Source organism: Ovis aries, chromosome 13 (genome assembly GCF_016772045.2).
Source record: "Ovis aries strain OAR_USU_Benz2616 breed Rambouillet chromosome 13, ARS-UI_Ramb_v3.0, whole genome shotgun sequence".
NCBI lineage: Eukaryota > Metazoa > Chordata > Mammalia > Artiodactyla > Bovidae > Ovis > Ovis aries.
The window spans coordinates 72,423,633-72,443,431 of NC_056066.1; the positions used below are offsets into that span (position 1 = coordinate 72,423,633).

At 45.5% G+C, this 19,799-nt stretch overlaps 1 protein-coding gene across 2 annotated transcripts in view; it reads left to right on the forward strand.

Annotated features, from left to right (window-relative positions):
- The window catches only part of TOX2 (TOX high mobility group box family member 2), a 155,300-nt gene that overhangs the window by 50,821 nt on the left and 84,680 nt on the right, over positions 1-19,799 (forward strand). For both annotated transcript variants that reach the window (XM_015099889.4, XM_042230163.2), the window contains exon 2: positions 10,247-10,312. In XM_015099889.4, the coding sequence (XP_014955375.2) occupies positions 10,247-10,312 (66 nt within the window). The remainder of the gene's footprint in view (positions 1-10,246; positions 10,313-19,799) is intronic.

The window sequence follows — 19,799 nt, forward strand, 5'->3', positions numbered from 1 at the left end:
CGCCGAAGCTTCTCCAAAGGACTGGAGACTCCTTAGGGGCTGCATCATTTCCGTTACAGTAAGCCTGGTATCTGTACAATGCCAGGCACATAACAGACAATCACTAGATACTATCAATGAACAATGACTGTTGCCCCTTCTGTGACCTCAGAATTCCTTGCTGTTACCTCTTTTCACGGCCCCGTGACAAGCTTTGTTTATCATAAACCCTCGATGTTGGGAGACGTGTTACTCAGTACATTGTAGGTGCTTGGTACCTGATATAAGGGCATTGACTGATTTCATTTTGCCTCAGCACATGTAAATTAGGTCTTAGACCTAAGACCACGAGTGGGAGTCAATGAGAGGAAGACATGAGGGGGATGAGGTCAAAGTGAAGGGGCTCACCTTGAACAGAAGGGAGACACTTCACCTATGTAGACTAAAGGAAAGGATGTCAGATGGGATGTGATGTTAATAAAGTAGGGGAGGGGAGAGACTTGAGGGGATTTCTGATGGCCTCTGTGGCACAGGAGACATGGTTCTCTGTGAGACTGAGGGCTATTGGGGCTGATGCAGGGATAATAATCTAGCATATAATAATAAAAGATAACATTTGTTAAACACTTGTCAAAAGTTATCACCATTATGAAGTATTATGTTACAGAGAATTCATCAGTTCTGTTCAGTTCAATTCAGTCGCTCAGTCGTGTCTGACTCTTTGGGACCCCATGAGTTGCAGCATGCCAGGCCTCCCTGTCCATCACCAACTCCCAGAGTTTACCCAAACTCATGTCCATCAAGTCGGTAATGCCATCCAGCCATCTCATCCTCTGTCGTCCCCTTCTCCTCCTGACCCCAATCCCTCCCAACATCAGGGTCTTTTCCAATGAGTCAACTCTTCGCGTGAAGTGGCCAAAGTATTGGAGTTTCAGCTTTAGCATCAGTCCTTCCAGCGAACACCCAGGCCTGATCTCCTTTAGGATGGACTGGTTGGATCTCGTTGCAGTCCAAGGGACTCTCAAGAGTCTTCTCCAACACCATAGTTCAAAAGCATCAATTCTTTGGTGCTCAGCTTTCTTCACAGTCCAACTCTCACATCCATACATGACCATAGCTCGTACCTAATATATGATAACACATATGAAAAACTTTTTGAGGCAGTAATAATTAACTGCCATCATTACCATTTTACAGGTGATGAAACTGAGGCAATGAGAAGTTAAATCCAAGGTTACCCACAGCTAGAAAGTGTTGGAACCAATACTTCTATTCAAGAATCAATGCTGTTGACCAGGATGTCACACCATACAGGGAAGATGAATTAAGTCCAAAGCTGACTTGAGATGGGGACTTTAAAATTGGGCCCAAGAATAGGGGTTGATAGAAGCAAGCCGTACTGGTTAAGGTTGGAGTGTGTAGCCAGAAAAAAAAAACAAACCAACAACACCTAGAAAGAGTTGGATTTCAGTGGGTAGAGAAAGGGAGGAGGAGGGTGCTCCAGGCTGACGATGGGGAAACACATGCAAGCTTCAAGGTTCTGGAGGTTTCTGCAGCCTTAATGGGAGCCGAGGCTAAGGGTCCCCGTATGCCAGAGCTAGTGATGTGGGGTCACTGCAAGGTTTTGATCTGAGCAGTGAAATGATTACCACAAGATTGCTAGTGATAGCCAGGGTGGAAGGAAGATGGATTGGGTGGGAGGGAGCTGAGCAGAAGACTTCTGCTGGTGATTGGATCAGGAGGATGTCGGGTGGAAGGGGTCCAGAGTCACCCCAGGGGAACTCTGTAGAAGGTGGCATCTTTCGCGATGGCCAACCACCAGAGAAAGAGCAGGCTCATCCATGCGTCCTGTGTTCAGTGTTGGGTGGGTTGAATTTGAGGTGTGTATGAACCAAATGGGGAAACGTTCAGGGGTAAACTGCATTGGAATCTGGAGACAGCTTGGCTGAAGATGAGTGTTTGAGAGTCGGTGACACGTGGCCACCCTAAGAAGCCATCAGCTGAGTTCAGTTCAGTTACTCAATCGGGTCTGAGTCTTTGTGACCCCGTGGACTGCAGCATGTCAGGCTTCCCTGTCCATCACCAACTCCTGGAGCTTGCTCAAGCTCATTGTCCAAAGCAAGTGTGAATAGAGGAGGAAATACCAGACTTATCTATCCCACCCACCTGTTCAACCCATTCCATCAACCCAGGCATCTCACTCACCCATGCCAATCATCTCCTTGTTTATCTCACTCACCATCCCAAGCATCTTCCCATTACCTGTCTCTTCATACTCACCCATCCCAGTTCATTCATCTGTCTCTCATCCCTCTCATCTCAGTCACTCATCTGCCCGTCCATCCATTCATCCCACCTTCTAATTCCATCTATCTGACCCTTGAGTCATCTCTTTGTCCACCTTCTGGCCCATCTGTTCCATTCATTCCCTAAACCACTCATCTCCCCTGACCATCCATCCATTCATTCATCCCACCCATATACCTCCCCACCATCCATCCGCTCATCTTACCCATCCCAACTATTTATGTCTCTATTTACCACCAGCCACTGGTGACTTTGGAGCACTCAGAATGTGGCTAAGTCTAACCTGAGCCATAGTGGAAGGTAAAATACACACTGGATTTCAAAGACAGTACCATAAAAATAGATGGTAAGCCATCTCATTTAGAAATTTTTTGTATCGATCATAATGTGAATATATTGGGTTAAATAAAATGTCTTTAAAATTAATCCCACCTGTTTATACTTGCTTTTTAAACTGTGGCTACTAGAAAATTTTATATTACACTTGTGGCTTGCTTTACATTGCTGTGGAACTGTGCTGACTTGTACCATCCATCATCCACTTATCCATCCATTTATCCATCCGTCATCCCATCCTTCAGTCCCTCCCTCCCTTCCATCCATCCATCTACGCAGTTATCACATTTGTCCATTCCACAGATGTTTAATTTACACCTACTATGAATCAGTGGCTCTGTGGGTCTGAAGAATAAGGAAACTGAGGCTTCAGGCAGTTGCAGAGCTTGCCCAAGTTTTCACAGATGGAGCTGGCATCATCTGACTTGCAAAAATCAGGGCGTCTTGCCTTTCATCTTGCCTACCTATTTGCTAAGTTTGCTTAAAGATAGAAAAGGGATGTATCCTTTTCTTGGAGTGTGTGGGGAGTGGCTGTTGGACTTGCGGGCCGGCTACCCCTCTCACCAAGGGGACCACACGTTTTGAGGAGAGACAGACCCTTCAGAAGCCTCTTCTTGGTGGCCGTCATGAAAGGGTTATCCTGACACATTCGCTGTTTGCAAAAATGTGGATTCTTTCAGATTCCCAAACTCATTTCCATGACAAAACTCTTGGGAAGAGAAGATGAAGGGCTGGCTTTTGCAGAACAATCTTCCAGCTGTAATGACGACTGAAGATGGCGGTGGGAAAAGGAATTATAATTAGAATATGAAATGGGGAAAATTAATCTATTCCAGTCAGTGGTAAGAGATGTTCTCCTGGCGTTTCATGGAAATTCTTAGGCCCTTGTCCCCCACCCTCCCATACACACACATTTTTTTTTCATGTTTTAAAGTGTGCAGAAGGTTGTGTGATGTGAAAAAAGATTTTTGACTGAAGGATCGAGAAGCTGAAATGTGCACAGAATTTAATTCTTGGGTGTCTGTGTGTGTCTCCACACGCTCATGTCATCTGTTTGTGTGCACGTTTCTGTGCGTTATACACGGATTCAGTCGCAGATGGATGGTGTATTTATTCACGCCTGGGCATCCCCTCCCTCCCCCGTGAGCAGACTCCGGGTGTTGTGTACCAGTCACGTAAAGGGTCTGTGCTGTGTGCACGCGTGCTTGTGCCCTGGACACCTTTGTCTGTCACGGTTGGTGTCGCCCATGCTTGGGGTGCGTGTGTAACTGAGTGCTGTCTTGAACACTCTGTTGTGTGAGGTGGGTCCTCGCCAGTTTGTGTTGCACGTGTGGTCGCCGTGCTTGGGTACAGTGCATGCGTCACTTACCTGTGTGTCCATGAACTCACGCAGCATCACCGCTGTACGCTGGGCGTCCATGTGGGTGCTTTGGAGCTTTTCTGTGCACGTGGAGGAGGTGGCTCTGCTGTGTCCAGGCTCTGTGACTTCTCCCCTTTGCCCTAGGGGCCAAGCCAGGGAAACCGGGGAGGTTTCAGAGGCCCCTCCCCTCCTTCCTTTCCCCTACAAGGGCTCAGAGGTGGTGGAACACTGGACAGAGGCGGGTGAAGAACAGAGCCCCCAAACCACCAACTTGGGGCCCTCTCTTCACAGGTGCTCAGTAGCCGGTCCTGAATCCTGTGCTCCAGGGCACTGTGCAAAGCACCCAGCAGGGAACCCGCAGAGGCTGACCCAGCCCTGCCAAATTCTCAGATTTTCCTTGAAGTAGGAAGCAAGCTTTACTCTGCCATGTGGCTGCTCTTTCTTATTTGAATAAAGGACAAGTGAATAAGCCCACTTGGGGGGACTCTGATGACCTCATGGGAATCCCCTGCCCAACCCCTGGCACACACACCTCAACATCCAGGATCCCTGCTGCTCTTCCCAGCAGTGTCGTTCCCCACTGCTCACTGCGGGTAGGTCCTCCCTGCATGAACCACAAATACATACTCATCAGATCCCTATTATGTGCCAGGCCCTGAAGAATGACTGGTTATGTCTGGGGAGGGGGGCTGCAGCCAGGCCGGGATTCCTGCTGCCAAGGAGCTTATATGCTCGTGGGAGAGACCAAGCCGAAGAAGCAGACAGACCACTGCTGTGCAGCATCTCCCTAACTGTGTGATCTTGGACAACTGTTTATCTTCTCAGCTTATTTCCACGGTTTGAAACATTGGTTTCTGCTGTTGTTGTTTTAGTTGCTCAGTTGTGTCTGACACTTTGCAACTCCATGGACTGTAGCCCACCAGGCCCCTCTGTCCATGGGATTCTCCAGGCAAGAATGCTGGAGTGGGTTGCCATTTCCTTCTCCAGGGGATCTTCCCCACCCAGAGATCGAACCCGAGTCTCCTGCATTGGGCAGGGAAGCCCAAAATGTTGGTTGTTGAAAAAGCTAAATGAGTTCTTTTATGGAAAGCATTTTGCTCAGTGCCAAGTATATTCATTCATTCACCCAGTGAACAACACTCACCAAGTATTTGTTCATCGCCTGCTGTGCATGTTGGGGAGCAGGGATGGGGTGGGGAGAGAGAGCAGACCAGGGTGGTTCTGTTCTAGCCAGGAGTTAATAAATGAGATATTACACAGAGTTTGGGGGCATATCTTTTAACATACATTAAAAGATATCTCCTGTATCTTTAACATACACCATACTGTTTGATGACTTTTGCTTTATAGAATGTTTCAAATACCTTGTTAAATTTAGTCCCCTCAGACTTCCCTAGTGGCTTAGTGTACACTTGCCAATACGGGGAACAAGGACTTCCCTGGTGGCTCAGACAGTAAAGCGTCTGTCTACAGTGTGAGAGACCTGGGTTCGATCCCTGGGTTGGGAAGATACCCTGGAGAAGGAAATGGCAACCCACTCCAGTACTCTTGCCTTGAAAATCCCATGGATGGAGGAGCTTGGTGCAGGCTACTGTCCATGAGGTCGCAAAGAGTCGGGCATGACTGAGTGACTTCACTTTCACTTTCACTTTCTGGGAAGATTCCACAGCCCGTGGGTTGACTAAGCCCATGCACTGCATTCTGGGGCCTATGTGCCACAACTACTGAAACCCGCTTGCCTGAGGCCATGCTCTGCGACAAGAGAAGCCCATGCACCGTACCTAGAGAGTAGCCCCTGCATGCTGCAGCTAGAGAAAGCCCAGCAACAAAGACCCACCCAACCAAAACTATCCCAGAGAAAGGCAGTGCCAAAGAATGCTCAAACTACTGCACAACTGCACTCATCTCACACGCTAGCAAATTCTCCAAGCCAGGCTTCAACAATATGTGAACTGTGAACTTCCAGATGTTCAAGCTAGTTTTAGAAAAGGCAGAGGAACCAGAGATCAAATTGCCAATATCCGCTGGATCATCGAAAAAGCAAGAGAGTTCCAGAAAAAACATCTATTTCTGCTTTATTGACTATGCTAAAGCCTTTAACTGTGTGGATCACCACAAACTGGAAAATTCTGAAAGAGCTGGGAATACCAGACCACCTGACCTGCCTCTTGAGAAATCTGTATACAGATCAGGAAGTAACAGTTAGAACTGGACATGGAACAACAGACTGGTTCCAAATAGGAAATGGAGTACGTCAAGGCTGTATATTGTCACCCTGCTTATTTAACTTATATGTAGAATACATCATGAGAAACACTGGGCTGGATCAAACACAAGCTGGAATCAAGATTGCCGGGAGAAATATCAATAACCTCAGATATGCAGATGATACCACCCTTATGGCAGAAAGTGAAGAAGAACTAAAGAGCCTCTTGATGAAAGTGAGAGAGGAGAGTGAAAAAGTTGGCTTAAAGCTCAACATTCAGAAAACGAAGATCATGGCATCCAGTCCCATCACTTCATGGCAAATAGATGGGGAAAGAATGGAAACAGTGTCAGACTTTAATTTTGGGGGCTCCAAAATCACTGCAGATGGTGATTGCAGCCATGAAATTAAAAGACGCTTACTCCTTGGAAGAAAAGTTATGACCAACATAGACAGCATATTAAAAAGCAGAGACACTGCCAACTAAGGTCTGTCTAGTCAAGGATGTGGTTTTTCCAGTGGTCATGTATGGATGTAAGAGTTGGACTATAAAAAAGGCTGAGTGCCGAAGAATTGATGGTTTTGAACTGTGGTGCTGGAGAAAACTCTTGAGGGTCCCTTGGACTGCAAGGAGATCCAACCAGTCCATCCTAAAGGAAAGCAGTCCTGAATATTCATTGGAAGAACTAATGTAGCTGAAACTCCAGTACTTTGGCCACCTGATGCAAAGAACTAACTCATTTGAAAAGACTCTGATGCTGGGAGAGATTGAAGGCGGGAGGAGAAGGGGACGACAGAGGATGAAGTGGTTGGATGGCATCACTGACGCAATGGACATGAGTTTGCCTAAACTTTGAGAGTTGGTGATGGACTGGGAGTCCTGGTGTGCTGCAGTCCATGAGGTCACAAAGAGTTAGACACACCTGAGCAACTAAACTGAACTGAACCAAAAATAAATAAATTTTTTAAAGATATTTAATTATTATTTAATTATTTAAAAAATTTAGTCCCCCTCCATTTCCCTGACCCCATGGACTATGCTAAGTCCATGGAATTCTCTAGGCCAGAATACTGGAGTGTGTAGCCTTTCCCTTCTCCAGGGGATTTTCCCAACGCAGGGATCGAATCCAGGTCTCCGGCATTGCAAGCAGATTCTTTACCAGCTGAGTCACAAAGGAAGCCCTCCTTCTTTTAGAACTGATCGATTATGTGTGATTTTTAGAAAGATCTAATTTTTATCAAAGAGTACATATAGGGCCATGGTGACCTATCAGATAGAACCTAGGAGCTTTCGGTGAGAACGTCGCTATGCTGCCCAAGTCATAGTCCTATCCTCGATACCAGTCTTGTCGGGCGATGGGGGCTTGGGAAACCATCAGAACACAGTTCCAGCCTTCATGCTGCTCCATGCTGGGCAGAGGACAGATGTAGAGACAATCAAGGTTGTTAAGGGACAGCCGAAGGAAATGAAAGCAATGATGTGCAGCCTCTTGCAGGAGGTGGTTTCTGAGCAGAGACTTGAAGCCTGAACTCCGTATGATGGAAGAAGCCCTGCATTTGGGGTCATGCCCAGACTCTAGGCATGACACAGCCTTTTCTTTTGTGAGTCCAGCAGTCACTGAAGGACTGTCCATCCCTGTGTTGGGAAGGTACTTGGGTATAAATCCTAATGCCGCTGCCCTGATGAAAAGATTGGCCTGGTAAAAGACAACGCAAGTGATGTTGTAGTTGCTTCATTCATTCATTCAACAAGCATTTATTGAGTATCTTTTCCATGTCAGGTGCTAGTCTAGATATTTAGGAGGCATCATCAGTGTACAGAAAGACTAAGACCCCTTGGCCTCAAAGGCCCTTCATTTTCATAGGGGAAATCCAACTGTGAGCAATGAATGTGGTATATAAGTAAATTACATAGAAAGCTAGAAGGTGAAGGGGTGATGGAACAATGAACAAGGGTGAGCAGGGCAAGGGGAGTCAGGCATGCTGGGCTTCGGAGCCCACCGAGATCGGAGGCTGGTGTCTGAGCCAGTTTGTTATGAAAACCTCTCTGAGCAAAGAGGGTCTGGATGAACTGATGATTGCAGGAATGTGGGCTTTTCCAGCCTCCATACGGACCGCTTGGTGATGTCCATCCAAATTACAGATGCACCCACAGTTGGATGCAGGAATTATTCGGACTAATCCTACAGATGGACTCATACCCATGCAAAATGACGAATATACAAAAATATTCACCAGAGCAGTGTGAGAATCGCACAAACGTGGAAGCAACTCAATTGCCCGTGTGCTCAAGTAGTTCAATATATAACTTACAGCCATGCTGGGGCATACCAGAAGACAAAATTATGATCTGATATAAAATACTCTCCAGGATGTGTTGCTAGGAGAAATATAAGGTGAGAAATGGTGTGTATAGAGCATTGTCATTTATAGAAAAGAAGTGACTCTAATGTATATACAGGGGCTCTCTCTGAAAGGATGTATGGAAAGCTGGTGGAGGCAGTGATTGTGTCTGTAGAGGGGCAGTGGATGCCTGGGTGGTGGGGGCAGGCGACTTTTCATTCTGTTGCTCTTTGGGTACTTTGGGAATTTTAAATCATGTGAATATAACCTAATACAAAATTCTTTTCAATTACAATAAAATGGACAGCTGCTGTTGGTACCGCACCCAGATCTCTTTATTGTCCCCCATCTGCTGTGAAAGTATTAGTTGCTCAGTTGTGTCCGACTCTTTGTGACCCCATGGACTGTAGCCCACCAGGCTCCTCTGCCCATGGAATTCTCCAGACAAGAATACTGGAGTGGGTTGCCTTTCCCTTCTCCAAGGGATCTTCCCGACCCAGGGTTTGAACCCCGGTCTCCTGCATTGCAGACAGATTCTTTACCGTCTGAGCCACCAGGGATGAGCACAGGCTGAAAATGGCTCACAGCTGGCACAGTTCTCTGGAAAAATGTCCTTGGCCAAATGGGGGCCACCCTTCTCAGGTTATGACTCCCTTTTGCCCCTTAAGCCACCACCAATGACTGACGTATATGGGTTACAGAAGCCCCGCCCCTGGCTTCAGGCAGGAACAACTCTGCTGTACCATTCATGCCCCGAGCAAGCTTGTGGTGGGATCAGCCTACAGCAAGCCTCCCACTGGGGCTCCCTTCTTGCTTTGCCCCTTCCCGTGCTCTATCCTGATCCCTCCCTCCCTTACAGGTTATTCCTAAAGTGCCCTTCTCAAAGATCACATGCCTTTCAATCCTGGTCTCAGGCTCTGCTTCTAGAGAGCCTGATTGCTTGTCTCCAGTGAAGGAGCTGGAATGGAGCCAAGTGCTTTGCACTTTCTGGTGCAGCGTTGCCTGGAGAGAGGTTTACTCTTGTCACCCCCTTTTGACGAGGCACCTCCGGGGTATAGTCTCCAGCGCAAGATCACACATCTTGAGAAAGGGGAGCCAGCGACTCCAGAGCCCCAGCTTCTCCAGCTACTCCTGCTCCCTCTTGCAGACGGATTTTCCCAAATCCAGCCTTAGCAGCTTCTCAAAACACAGGGTTGTAGTTCCTGTACCTGGTTTCTATCACAGTCCTCAGTGCCTGTGGTCAGGGTCGGCCTGGGGGGCAAGGGTACCTGGAGGATGGGTCGGGCGCAGGCTGTCCTGATCCCAGGGCTCTGGAGATATTGGCCTCCCTCCAGCATGTGGGATTCCAGCTCTAGCTGAGAGCCTGATGTCATTTTGGCCTTGAGAAATATTCGCATACTTCCAGAGATGGGGAGCTCAGTACCTGACAAAGCCATCTGTCACATCTATGGACAAGGTGTAAAGGGCAGAAAGGTATTCCAGTCTGTATCCTGAGTGTGATGAACCCAAGCTATGGTGGTCACGAAATAAGGACACCTCCTTCTACCCTAGAGGGAGCTCTGCTGAAATGGAGACTGGGCATCTTGGGTTCAATCTTTGCTTCTCTGGGCTCCAGTCTTTTCCCCTCAGTACTATAGTCCCCTGACCTCCTCGGGCTTCTGGGCCCTTCTGGAGAACATTTTCATCAGAGCTGCCTCTCTGTTTCTCTGTTCCAGTTTGATGGTGAGAGTGCCTACGTGGGGATGAGTGACGGAAACCCAGAGCTCCTATCAACCAGCCAGGTGGGTGCCCAGCCTCCCTTGGGCTGCTGGAGCTGAGCTGCTCCCAGGGTGGGGTGGCAGGGGTGCAGAGCTGGAGGCATAGCCCACTACTGTCCTCTCAGAATGATCAAGAATATCAATTGATTGTTAACATCAAATTGTTATAGATGTTATATAACATCTAATTGTTAGGGACTTCCCTGGTGATCCAGTGGTTAAGACTGTACTTCCGATGCAGGGGGCATGGGTTCAGTTCCCAGTTGAAGAGCTAAGATCCCAGATGCCTTGCATGCAGCAAAAAATTAAAAAAACAAAAAACATGTAATTGTTAAGAGGCCTGTCTAAATCATAGATGTCATTGTTCTTGTACTGGTGACTTTCCAAATTAGACTATAATTGTTTAACAGGAAAAAAACAAGCCTTTATAAGCTTTTTTGAACCAAGTCTATAAACTTCTGAATTTTTTTAGAAAGCAATGTTGATTGAGTTTTCCTTCTAATGGACAAACTGGGACTATAGTGTTTTCTGTAAATCAGCTGCCTGGCTACTCTTGGCATCATTGAAAACTTGATGATACTTGAAACATGTTGTCTGCACTCTCCACTCACAGAGGGGAGATTTTCAGCAGCAACGAATACACCTGTCACATGTCCCTGGTGGCCCTGCCTCTCACTCCCACATGGCAGCCGTGGGGACAGACGCTGGTGTGGAGGTGCTCACACCCATGCGTCAGCGTTCAGGGCTCTTCTGCCCACCTGGAGTTGTCTCATGCTCTGGGGAGGGTTGTGGATGTGGAGGAAAGGGAAGAGAGTGGAGGCTTCCTGGGCAGCTTTTCTTGGTGGGGACAGGAGCTGAGTCATCCCAGGGAAGACCAGCCCTAGCCCCAGTCCAGCCCCCTGTGAGTCCCAGACACCAGTTGGACAGATTTTCCACTGTCAGCCTGGCCTCTGAAAATTAAGGTCTCTCTCAGCCAGGAGCATCCTCAGTCTAGACTCAGATGCCACAGACGGTCCTCACTGCAGTCTGGGACCCCAAGGAGGGTCCTGCAGAGATCCTGGAAGATGCTTCCCAGTGGTGCCTCCTGGGTGGCAGCAGCTCGGGGTGCTGGATGGAGGGCGAAGGGGTTTCGTAGCCATTGACAAGCGTGAGGGATCTGGGAGACAGGCCTGTCCCTGGAGCTGCTGTGCCCTCCCTGGCTGTGTAATCATAGCCGTCATGGCAGTTGGGTGGCTAGGATCACGTTTTCCAGCTGGAGAAACAGAAGCCTATATATTCACAAATATGTATGTGCCCTGCTGCGTGAGAGGTCCTACTGGGGACACAGATGAGAAAGACATGGGCTTGTAGCTCTTGGGGAACGCTACTGACAAGGAAAGAGACTGTGTCTCAGTGTGGCGTGGAAGCGCTGTTACAGGGCTCTGGAGCCCACACCCACCCCGACCCTCACCCCACCCCACCCCTGCCACTGCAGCAGGGCGCTGGTGGGCCCACACGCCATCCCCTTCTCTGGTCTGTGACCGTGTGAGCACCAGAGGCACTGCTGAAAAGCTGCCTTTATATTGCACTGACAAGCTGCAAGAACTGGTGGGTAAGACTCCAGTCCTGGAAATGCCCACTTTGGAAGAAATCACAGAAGTCATTTAACTGTCCATAAGCCACTTGGAAATGTGGTTAGTTCAAAAGCCAGAGCTTACTCCTGAACCTCTTATCTGAGTCCTTTCGCAGTGTTTCTATTTGTTGTTGCTCAGTCGTGTCCAACTCTTTGCGACCCCATGGACTGCAGCACATCAGGCTTCCCTGTCCTTCACCATCTCTTGGAGCTTACTCAACTCCTGTCCATTGAGTTAGTGATGCCATCCAACCATCTCATCCTCTGTTGTCCCCTTCTCCTGCCTTCAATCTTTCCTAGCATCAGGGTCTTTTCCAATGAGTCAGTTCTTCACACCGGGTGGCCAAAGTATTGGAGCTTCAGCTTTGGATTGCGTTTTGTTAACATCCTGACTCAGAGCTGTGCTATGCTGGAGTCTGCTCTGGCTCCGTCCCTAATGGAGAGGGTTGGTACTGCACTTCCACCCACCGAGAAGGGCAAGTGAGACTCCGGAGCTCTGTGTCTGCTCTAGGCTTGGGCAGAGGGGCATAGTCCCTCAAAGGGGAACTACAGGACAGATAAACGTGGTTATTTCAACTGGCAAGTGAGACTCCGGAGCTCTGTGTCTGCTCTAGGCTTGGGCAGAGGGGCATAGTCCCTCAAAGGGGAACTACAGGACAGATAAACGTGGTTATTTCAACTGGCTTTCACGACAGCTTTGAGAAGTGTCATAAAAAAGTAAGACGTTACCATTAACCCCATTTCATAGATCAGGCAACTGAGGCTCTAGGATGTTGATTGACTCAGCCAGGGAACGGTAGAGATGGAATTTGAATCTGCACGGCTGGGACCCAAAGCTCTGAGTTACCTTACTGTGTTTGTGGAGAGCTCCGTACCCACCTCAAGGCTATTATCAACTTGCTTCGGCCTAAACGTCACTTCCTTACAGAGCTGTTAGTGAGCTCTGAATCCAAGTAGGTCCCTTCTCCATAATTCTCTCTCGTGGTACCACGTCCTTTTAGTTCACAGCGTTTGTCACTGTGGTTTTTGCTTATTTGAGTAATGACTTAGCTAACATCTGATTTCCACCCTGGACTGTGACCTCCCTGAAGGAAGGATCTGGTCTCTCTTTTTCTTTGTTGTGCCTTCCTATTGGGCCACACTGCCTGGCACAAAGGAGGCATTCAGGAAACATTTATGTAATGAATGCATTCCTCAACAATGGAACAATGTGGCTGGACTCCCTAAGGGTCCTTCCTGGTCTCCGGCACTGTCGCTCAGAGAGTCTCCCTAACTTAGAACTTTATAAAGGAGATATCAGGATTCCCAGAGTCCATATGGTGGACTGAGCCAACCTTGACGTGAGCAGACTTAGCAGTTACAGTCTAGACTTCTTAAAGCGTATCAGTTAGCTTTTGCTACATAACTTGCACACCCCACCCCCCAAATTTAGTGGCATAAAACAACACATATTCATCTAATTCATGATTCCATGGCTTGTAAGTTTGGTTGAGTTCAGCTGGGTGGCTCTTCTGGACATGGCTAGGATCATTTAAGTGCAACAGTCAGCAGCCAGGTAGGATGTTGGCTAATTGTTATGGGGGACCCCCTTCTACTTCAGATGGTCTCTCCTGCTCCAGCAGGCTAGACCGAATTTGTCTACATGGTGGAGAAGGGTTCCCAGAGCAGCAAGAGCCATAGCTGCATGACCTCTTGAGGTCTGGCATATGACTGCTTCTAGCACATGCTGTTGATCAAAGCAAGTCACAGGGTCAGTCTAGAGTCAAGGAATGAGGAAATAGACTCTGTTGATGGGAAAGCAATATGGTCTTTTAACAAACTATCACATGTGGGAAACATGTGGGATGTAGTACATGCCAATTTTGCTTACAAATAAAAATAAGACCTGCAGCTCCAGTGGTTTGGTAGGGTTCCGCTGACCTCTAGTTCTTTTTGTTTGTTGAAGTATAGTTTATTTACATTGTTGTGTTAGTTCCAGGTATATAGAAAAGTGATTTGGTTATTTGATACATCCATATACACATATATATGTATATATATTCTTTTTCAAATTCTTTTCCATGATAAGCTGTTACTAGCTATTGAATATAGTTCCCTGTATTATACAGTAGGTCCTTGTTGTTTATCTGTTTTATATATAGTAATGTGTATCTGCTGATCCCAAACTCCTAATTTATCCCTCATTCCCTTTTCCCCTTTGGTAACCTTAAATGTGTTTTCTATGACTGTGAGTCTATTTCTTTTTTATTTTTTTTTTAATTTTATTTTTTTTTTTTAATTTTAAAATCTTTAATTCTTACATGCATTCCCAAACATGAACCCCCCTCCCACCTCCCTCCCCATAACATCTTTCTGGGTCATAAGCTCATTTGTGTCATTTTTGTAGATTCCCCATATAAGTGATATCATAAGATATTTGTTTCTGTCTGGCTTACTTCACTATAGAATGATATTCTCTAGGTCCATCCATGACACTGCAAGTGGCAACATGTCATTCTTTTTTATCGCTGCATAGTATTCATTATGTATATATATATTCATTATGTATATATATTATTCATTATATATAGAGAGACACATATATATACACACCACATCTTTATCTATTAATCTGTTGAATAGATGAAGACCATCTATTGAATAGGACAAGGCCTCTAGTTCTTCATGGCAAAAGTTCTGTGTCTTTCCTTCCAGTCTTCTCCCTGGAATGCTTGCTTGAACCCACACATGCACATTTGTACGTGAGAACCAGTCATGGTGTGTGGTCTTATCAACTGTAGGAATTGTATTGTCCCGGTTATCAAGGGATGGACATAAACATGTGGGCAAACAAAGGCCTCATAGCTAATAGAGGATTCAGAGGATAAACACTCGAAATGGCATGAAATGCATTTATAAGTATGTTATAATAATTGTATTTATATGTATAAAATAAATTGTATTTACATTGTATTATTATAAATACAACTATTTTATAAATACAGTTAAATACAAGCATCATCTATTTACTAAATGTTTATTGGGCACTTATTATGTGCAAAAGCTCTAGGTATAAGCAGGAAGCCATTTCTAGAAGACGTTTCCTTCCAGAAAGTCCAATTTCATCATGTTAAAAACCTTGCTCTTTAAGGTAGCCTTCTGCTGAAACATGGTTTTCCTTATCTCTGTAGCTGAGACAGAGGTTCCTACAGGATGTATATTAGCCAACTGTGTCCCCTCGTAAAACCTTTCAAACTGGTTCTCATAGGCTTGAAGTTTCTTTTGTAAATGAATGCTTCATTGTTTGCTTTTTTGCAAGTCTACAAAATTCCTGCATAGCAGCCTTAGTTTCCGTATATTATCCCTTCTCCTCCCTCCCTTGAGGACCTTGAGTTTCTTTGCTACCAGACTTTCCTGGGTGGTCTGAGCCTGAGATGCAGTAGGCAGACATAATTTCTGGCCCCTCAGTAGTTTCTGGGGGTGGCGGGCCTGATAGAGATCAGCTCTTCCCCATCCTGAGAGGATACCCCATTGAAGAGTTACAGGGATTGATTGTTCCTGGTCAAGTGACCCAGAAAGAGTTCCCCCTTTCTTGGGATGAGAGTGAGGAGGAAAAGAACTGTGCTTGGATCTTAGCAGACCTAGATTCAGATTTCCATATTCCAGATTTCCAGATTACCAAAAATTCCAGATTTCCCATATACCAGCCAAATGCCCTTATTAATTTATGTCAGCTTTCTGTCCAGTGGGAGACAAAATGCCTGCCTCCTAAGGCGGCAATTCCCATCGGTTTGGGCACCAGTTTCCTGAAAGACTATTTTTTCACGGATAGTGTGGTGGTGGTGGTGTTGGGGGCAGTGGGGTTTGAGATGATTCAAGAACATTACATTTATTGTGCACTTTATTCTTATTATGGTTACATCAGCTCCACCTCAGATCATCAGGTTGGGGACCTCTGTCCTAAGATGTTTTGAGAACTGAATGAGGTGTGTAATGTGGATTCTATTGGTACCTCCCCTGCGGATTCCCTTCGCCCGCCCAAGACATCCATTGCCCAGGTGTTGTGAGTGTTGGCTTTTACCTGTTCACAGCTGCCTCTTCCCTAGAGAATTCTCTGCTAAACGGGGACCATGAATCAGGAAGGGGAGTGGGATGTTCTAGAAGGCCATGCCCCTTGTCCCTAGAGGGGACCAATGGGGCCACTCCCCATGGAGTTCTAGCCAGCTCCAGCTGAGACAGCACCCTACCTCAGCTCCATCCTCTCTGCCCTGTCCTGTTTCCCTCCCTCCCCTTCGCTAGAATCACTTCTCAGTAAGTGGCTCTCGTGGGAATCCCCATCTCAGCTCCACTTCAAGAGAACCTAACCTAAGAGATATGTAAATCACCAGTGTTCAAAATTAAAAAAACCTAGCTGTGTCTTCTTCTTATTGTTCTTATTACCGTAAATAACGCTTTGGTCACAGGGGGTGAACCTCTGGTCACTTCTTGTGCTCATTTACGGCTCTGTGCCTCTGTGTGCAGCATTTCCTCCGATGGGAATCCCCTGGCCACTCTCACCCAGCAAATACCTGTTTGTTCTCTCAGGGCCATTGCAGACGTCACCTCCTCATTATAGCCTCCCTGGCTGTGGGCAGACTTTTCCAGTCTTGTGCCTGTAAAGACCGCTTCTTAATTGAAGTGTAGTTGATTTATAATGCTGTGTTACTTTTCAGTGTACAGCAAAGTGGTTCAGCTATATATGTACATACGTATATGTTTTTTCATATTCTTTTCCATTATGGTTTATTTCTGCCTATTGAATATAGTTCCCTGTGCTGTACATCATGTCCTGGGTGTTCGTTTTCTATGTACTAGTTTGTATCTGCTGATCCCAGACTCCTGATTCATCCCTCCCTCACCCCAGTCCCACTTTGATCACCGTGTCTGTGAGTCTGTTTCTGTTCTGCGAGTAAGTTCACTTGTACCGTATTTTAGATTCCACATAGGCAGATAGCATACGGTATTTGTCCTTAGTCCCGAGGTCCGTCCGTGTTAGTGCCAGTGGCGTTATTTTACTCCCTTTTATGGCTGAGAGCATGTATGCCACGTCCTCTTTACCCATTCATCTGTCGATGGACGTGTAGGTTGTTTCTTGGCTATTGTGAATAGTGCTGCTGTGAACACTGGAGTGCGTGTATCTTTTCAAATTAGAGTTTTCTCCGAATATATACCCAGGAGTGGGATTGCTGGACCATATGGCAATTCTATTTTAGTTTCTGTAAGGAAACTCCATACTGTTTTCTGTAGCAGCTGTGCCAATTTACATTCCTACCAACAGTATAAGAGCGTTCCTTTTTTTCTCCACACCCTCCCCAACACTTCTTATTTGTAGATGTTTTGATGATAGCCATTCTGACCAGTGAGAAGTGATACCTCACAGTGGTTTTGATTTGTATTTCTTTAATAGAGATGCTGAGCATCTTTTTTTCATGTGCATATTGGCTATCTATAAACAGCAGTTCTGCTAAATATTTCAGACATCGTTTTAAGAATGACTGAAAGAACTTGTGTATATGTTTGTATGTGTGTGTTAGAGAGAGAGAAAGCTGGCACATGACTTCTTCCAGCGTATTTTCATAGTCAAAGCAAGTTACTAGACTTTGTTAGTGAGAGATAGAGGGAGACTGAGATTGAGTGATGTGATCAGATTTGCAGAGGGCTTAAAAATTCTCAATGGCAAGATTGGATACAGGAATACCAAATGGGAGGATGTGGTAATAGTCTCAGTGAAGGATGAGGTATTGTCCTAGATTGTGTAAAGGCAGAGGAGATCGGAAGAAGTGGATGGATCTGAAATGTGTTTTGGAAATAAAGTCGGTGGGTCTTGATAATGATGAATGCAGAGGGAGAGAGAAATAGAAGAGTAAAGAATGACTCTTAGGCTTCTGGGATGAGTCTGTTTTCTGGCACAATGGCATAGTTTTCTAAGTTGGAAATTGTCTGGGGAGATGCAGGTTCGATAAGGCCAGAATTGGATGTGTTACATTGGAGATATCCATCCAGGTAAAGATGTCCAAGTAGGTAGATGATTATACAAGTCTGAAGCTCACGGTGGACATGAATTTGAAAGTCCTTAGCCCATGGTATTCAAACCTTGAGAGGATGACATTTATAGAGGGAGAAGGGAGTGAGAAGACCACAAGGCAAATGATTCTTGAAGTGTTGAAGTCTAACATTTGAAAGCAAAATAGAGGAGAAGACAACTGTGAGATAGGTTGAAATCAGTGGCTGGAGAAGTAGGGACCATGGAGACTTAGAAGCCAAGGGCAGGGTTCTAAGAAGGAAGGAGGAGATCTGGGGAAAGATGCTGTTGGGCCCAGCCACTTCCCTATCAAAGGATAAACTTTAAATAAATTAAAAATTTTAATGTACTCAAGAAAACCATAATGGCACTAGAAAAAAGTCTTTACAGTACACATTACAACTTTGGAGTAGGAAAGGTGTTTCCACGACTCAGTCTTAAAAGAAAAGGCATTGAAAGGTTGACTGTAAATTAAAATGAAGCACAACTTTGGCATGGCCAAAACACCATGAGTCAAGTCAAAGACAAACAAAAAGCTGGGCAAGAATGTTTTCAACTTATGATACAGTGAAAGGACTGATTTCCCTTCATATATAAAGAGTTCCTAGAAATCAACTCAAAACCCAGTGAGCAATAGTTTACAGATAAATATTAAATATATGAAAAATGCTAAAAAATAGTCCATGAGAGAAACAAAACTAACATTTTCACCTATTAGATTGGCAAAAATCCAGAGATTTGAAAACAAACTCTGCTGGAGTCCACGGGGGGAAAGAAGCACTTTTATACATCACTGAAAGGAGAGTAAATTGATATAACCTTTATGGAAGGCAAATTGGCAGCATCTACCAAAATCAAAAATGTATCAACCTTTAACCTAGTAATTCACTTTTTGGAAATATATCCTACATATATATCTGTATACATGAGAAATGATGTATTCAAGCTTATTCATTTTTGTACTGTTTATAATGGCAAAAAATTGGAAAAAAAAACCAAAAGTGCAGTAATATGGGACTAGTTGCAGAAATTATGTACATCTAGCAAATGGAATACTGTGTGGTTATAGAGACAGAATGAGGAAACCAAAGTGATAGAATTCTTTAAACACATTTCTTACTGAAAAAAAGCAATGAACAGTTAGTATATTACCATTTATGCCAAAAGCATAGTAAGAATGTATGTTTCTGTGTGTTTGTAGAACTCTGGAAGGATAGATAAAAGTGAAAGTGTTAATCACTCAGTCGTGTTTGACTCTTTGCAACCCCATGGACTGTAGCTCACCAGGCTCCTCTGTCCATAGAATTCTCCAGGCAAGAATGGGTAGCCATTCCCTTCTCCAGGGGATCTTGCCAACCCAGGAATTGAACCTGGGTCACCTGCATTGCACACAATTCTTTAAGTCTGAGCCACCAGGAAAGGATTTATGGAAACTAGTAAAAGTGACTTTGTACCTTGTGTGTGTGTGTGTTATGGTTATTGGGGAGGTAGACAAGCATAACAAAGAGACTTTTCACTGTACCTCTTTACATTTTGGGGGTTTCCAACCGTGATGACTTATTATCACTTCAAAAAGTTAAATAAAATTTAAACAAGAAGCAGCAGAAGGTCCATGCTTCTGAGGGGTTGGTTGGGAAAGGAGTTGATATTCATTTGATGGTAGCAAAGAGAAAGTCACCCTGGACCTCAGAAGGAGCAGCTCTGATGTGTAGGGGATGTCCTACCCCTCCCAGGGTGGATGGAGGAGGGAGTATGAGGTGAGGACATAAATGGTAAGTCTAGACAATGTATGAGAAGTCTAGCAGGGGAGATGAGCAAGGGCCATAGCTGAAATGAGATGAAGACTCCTTAGAAGCGGT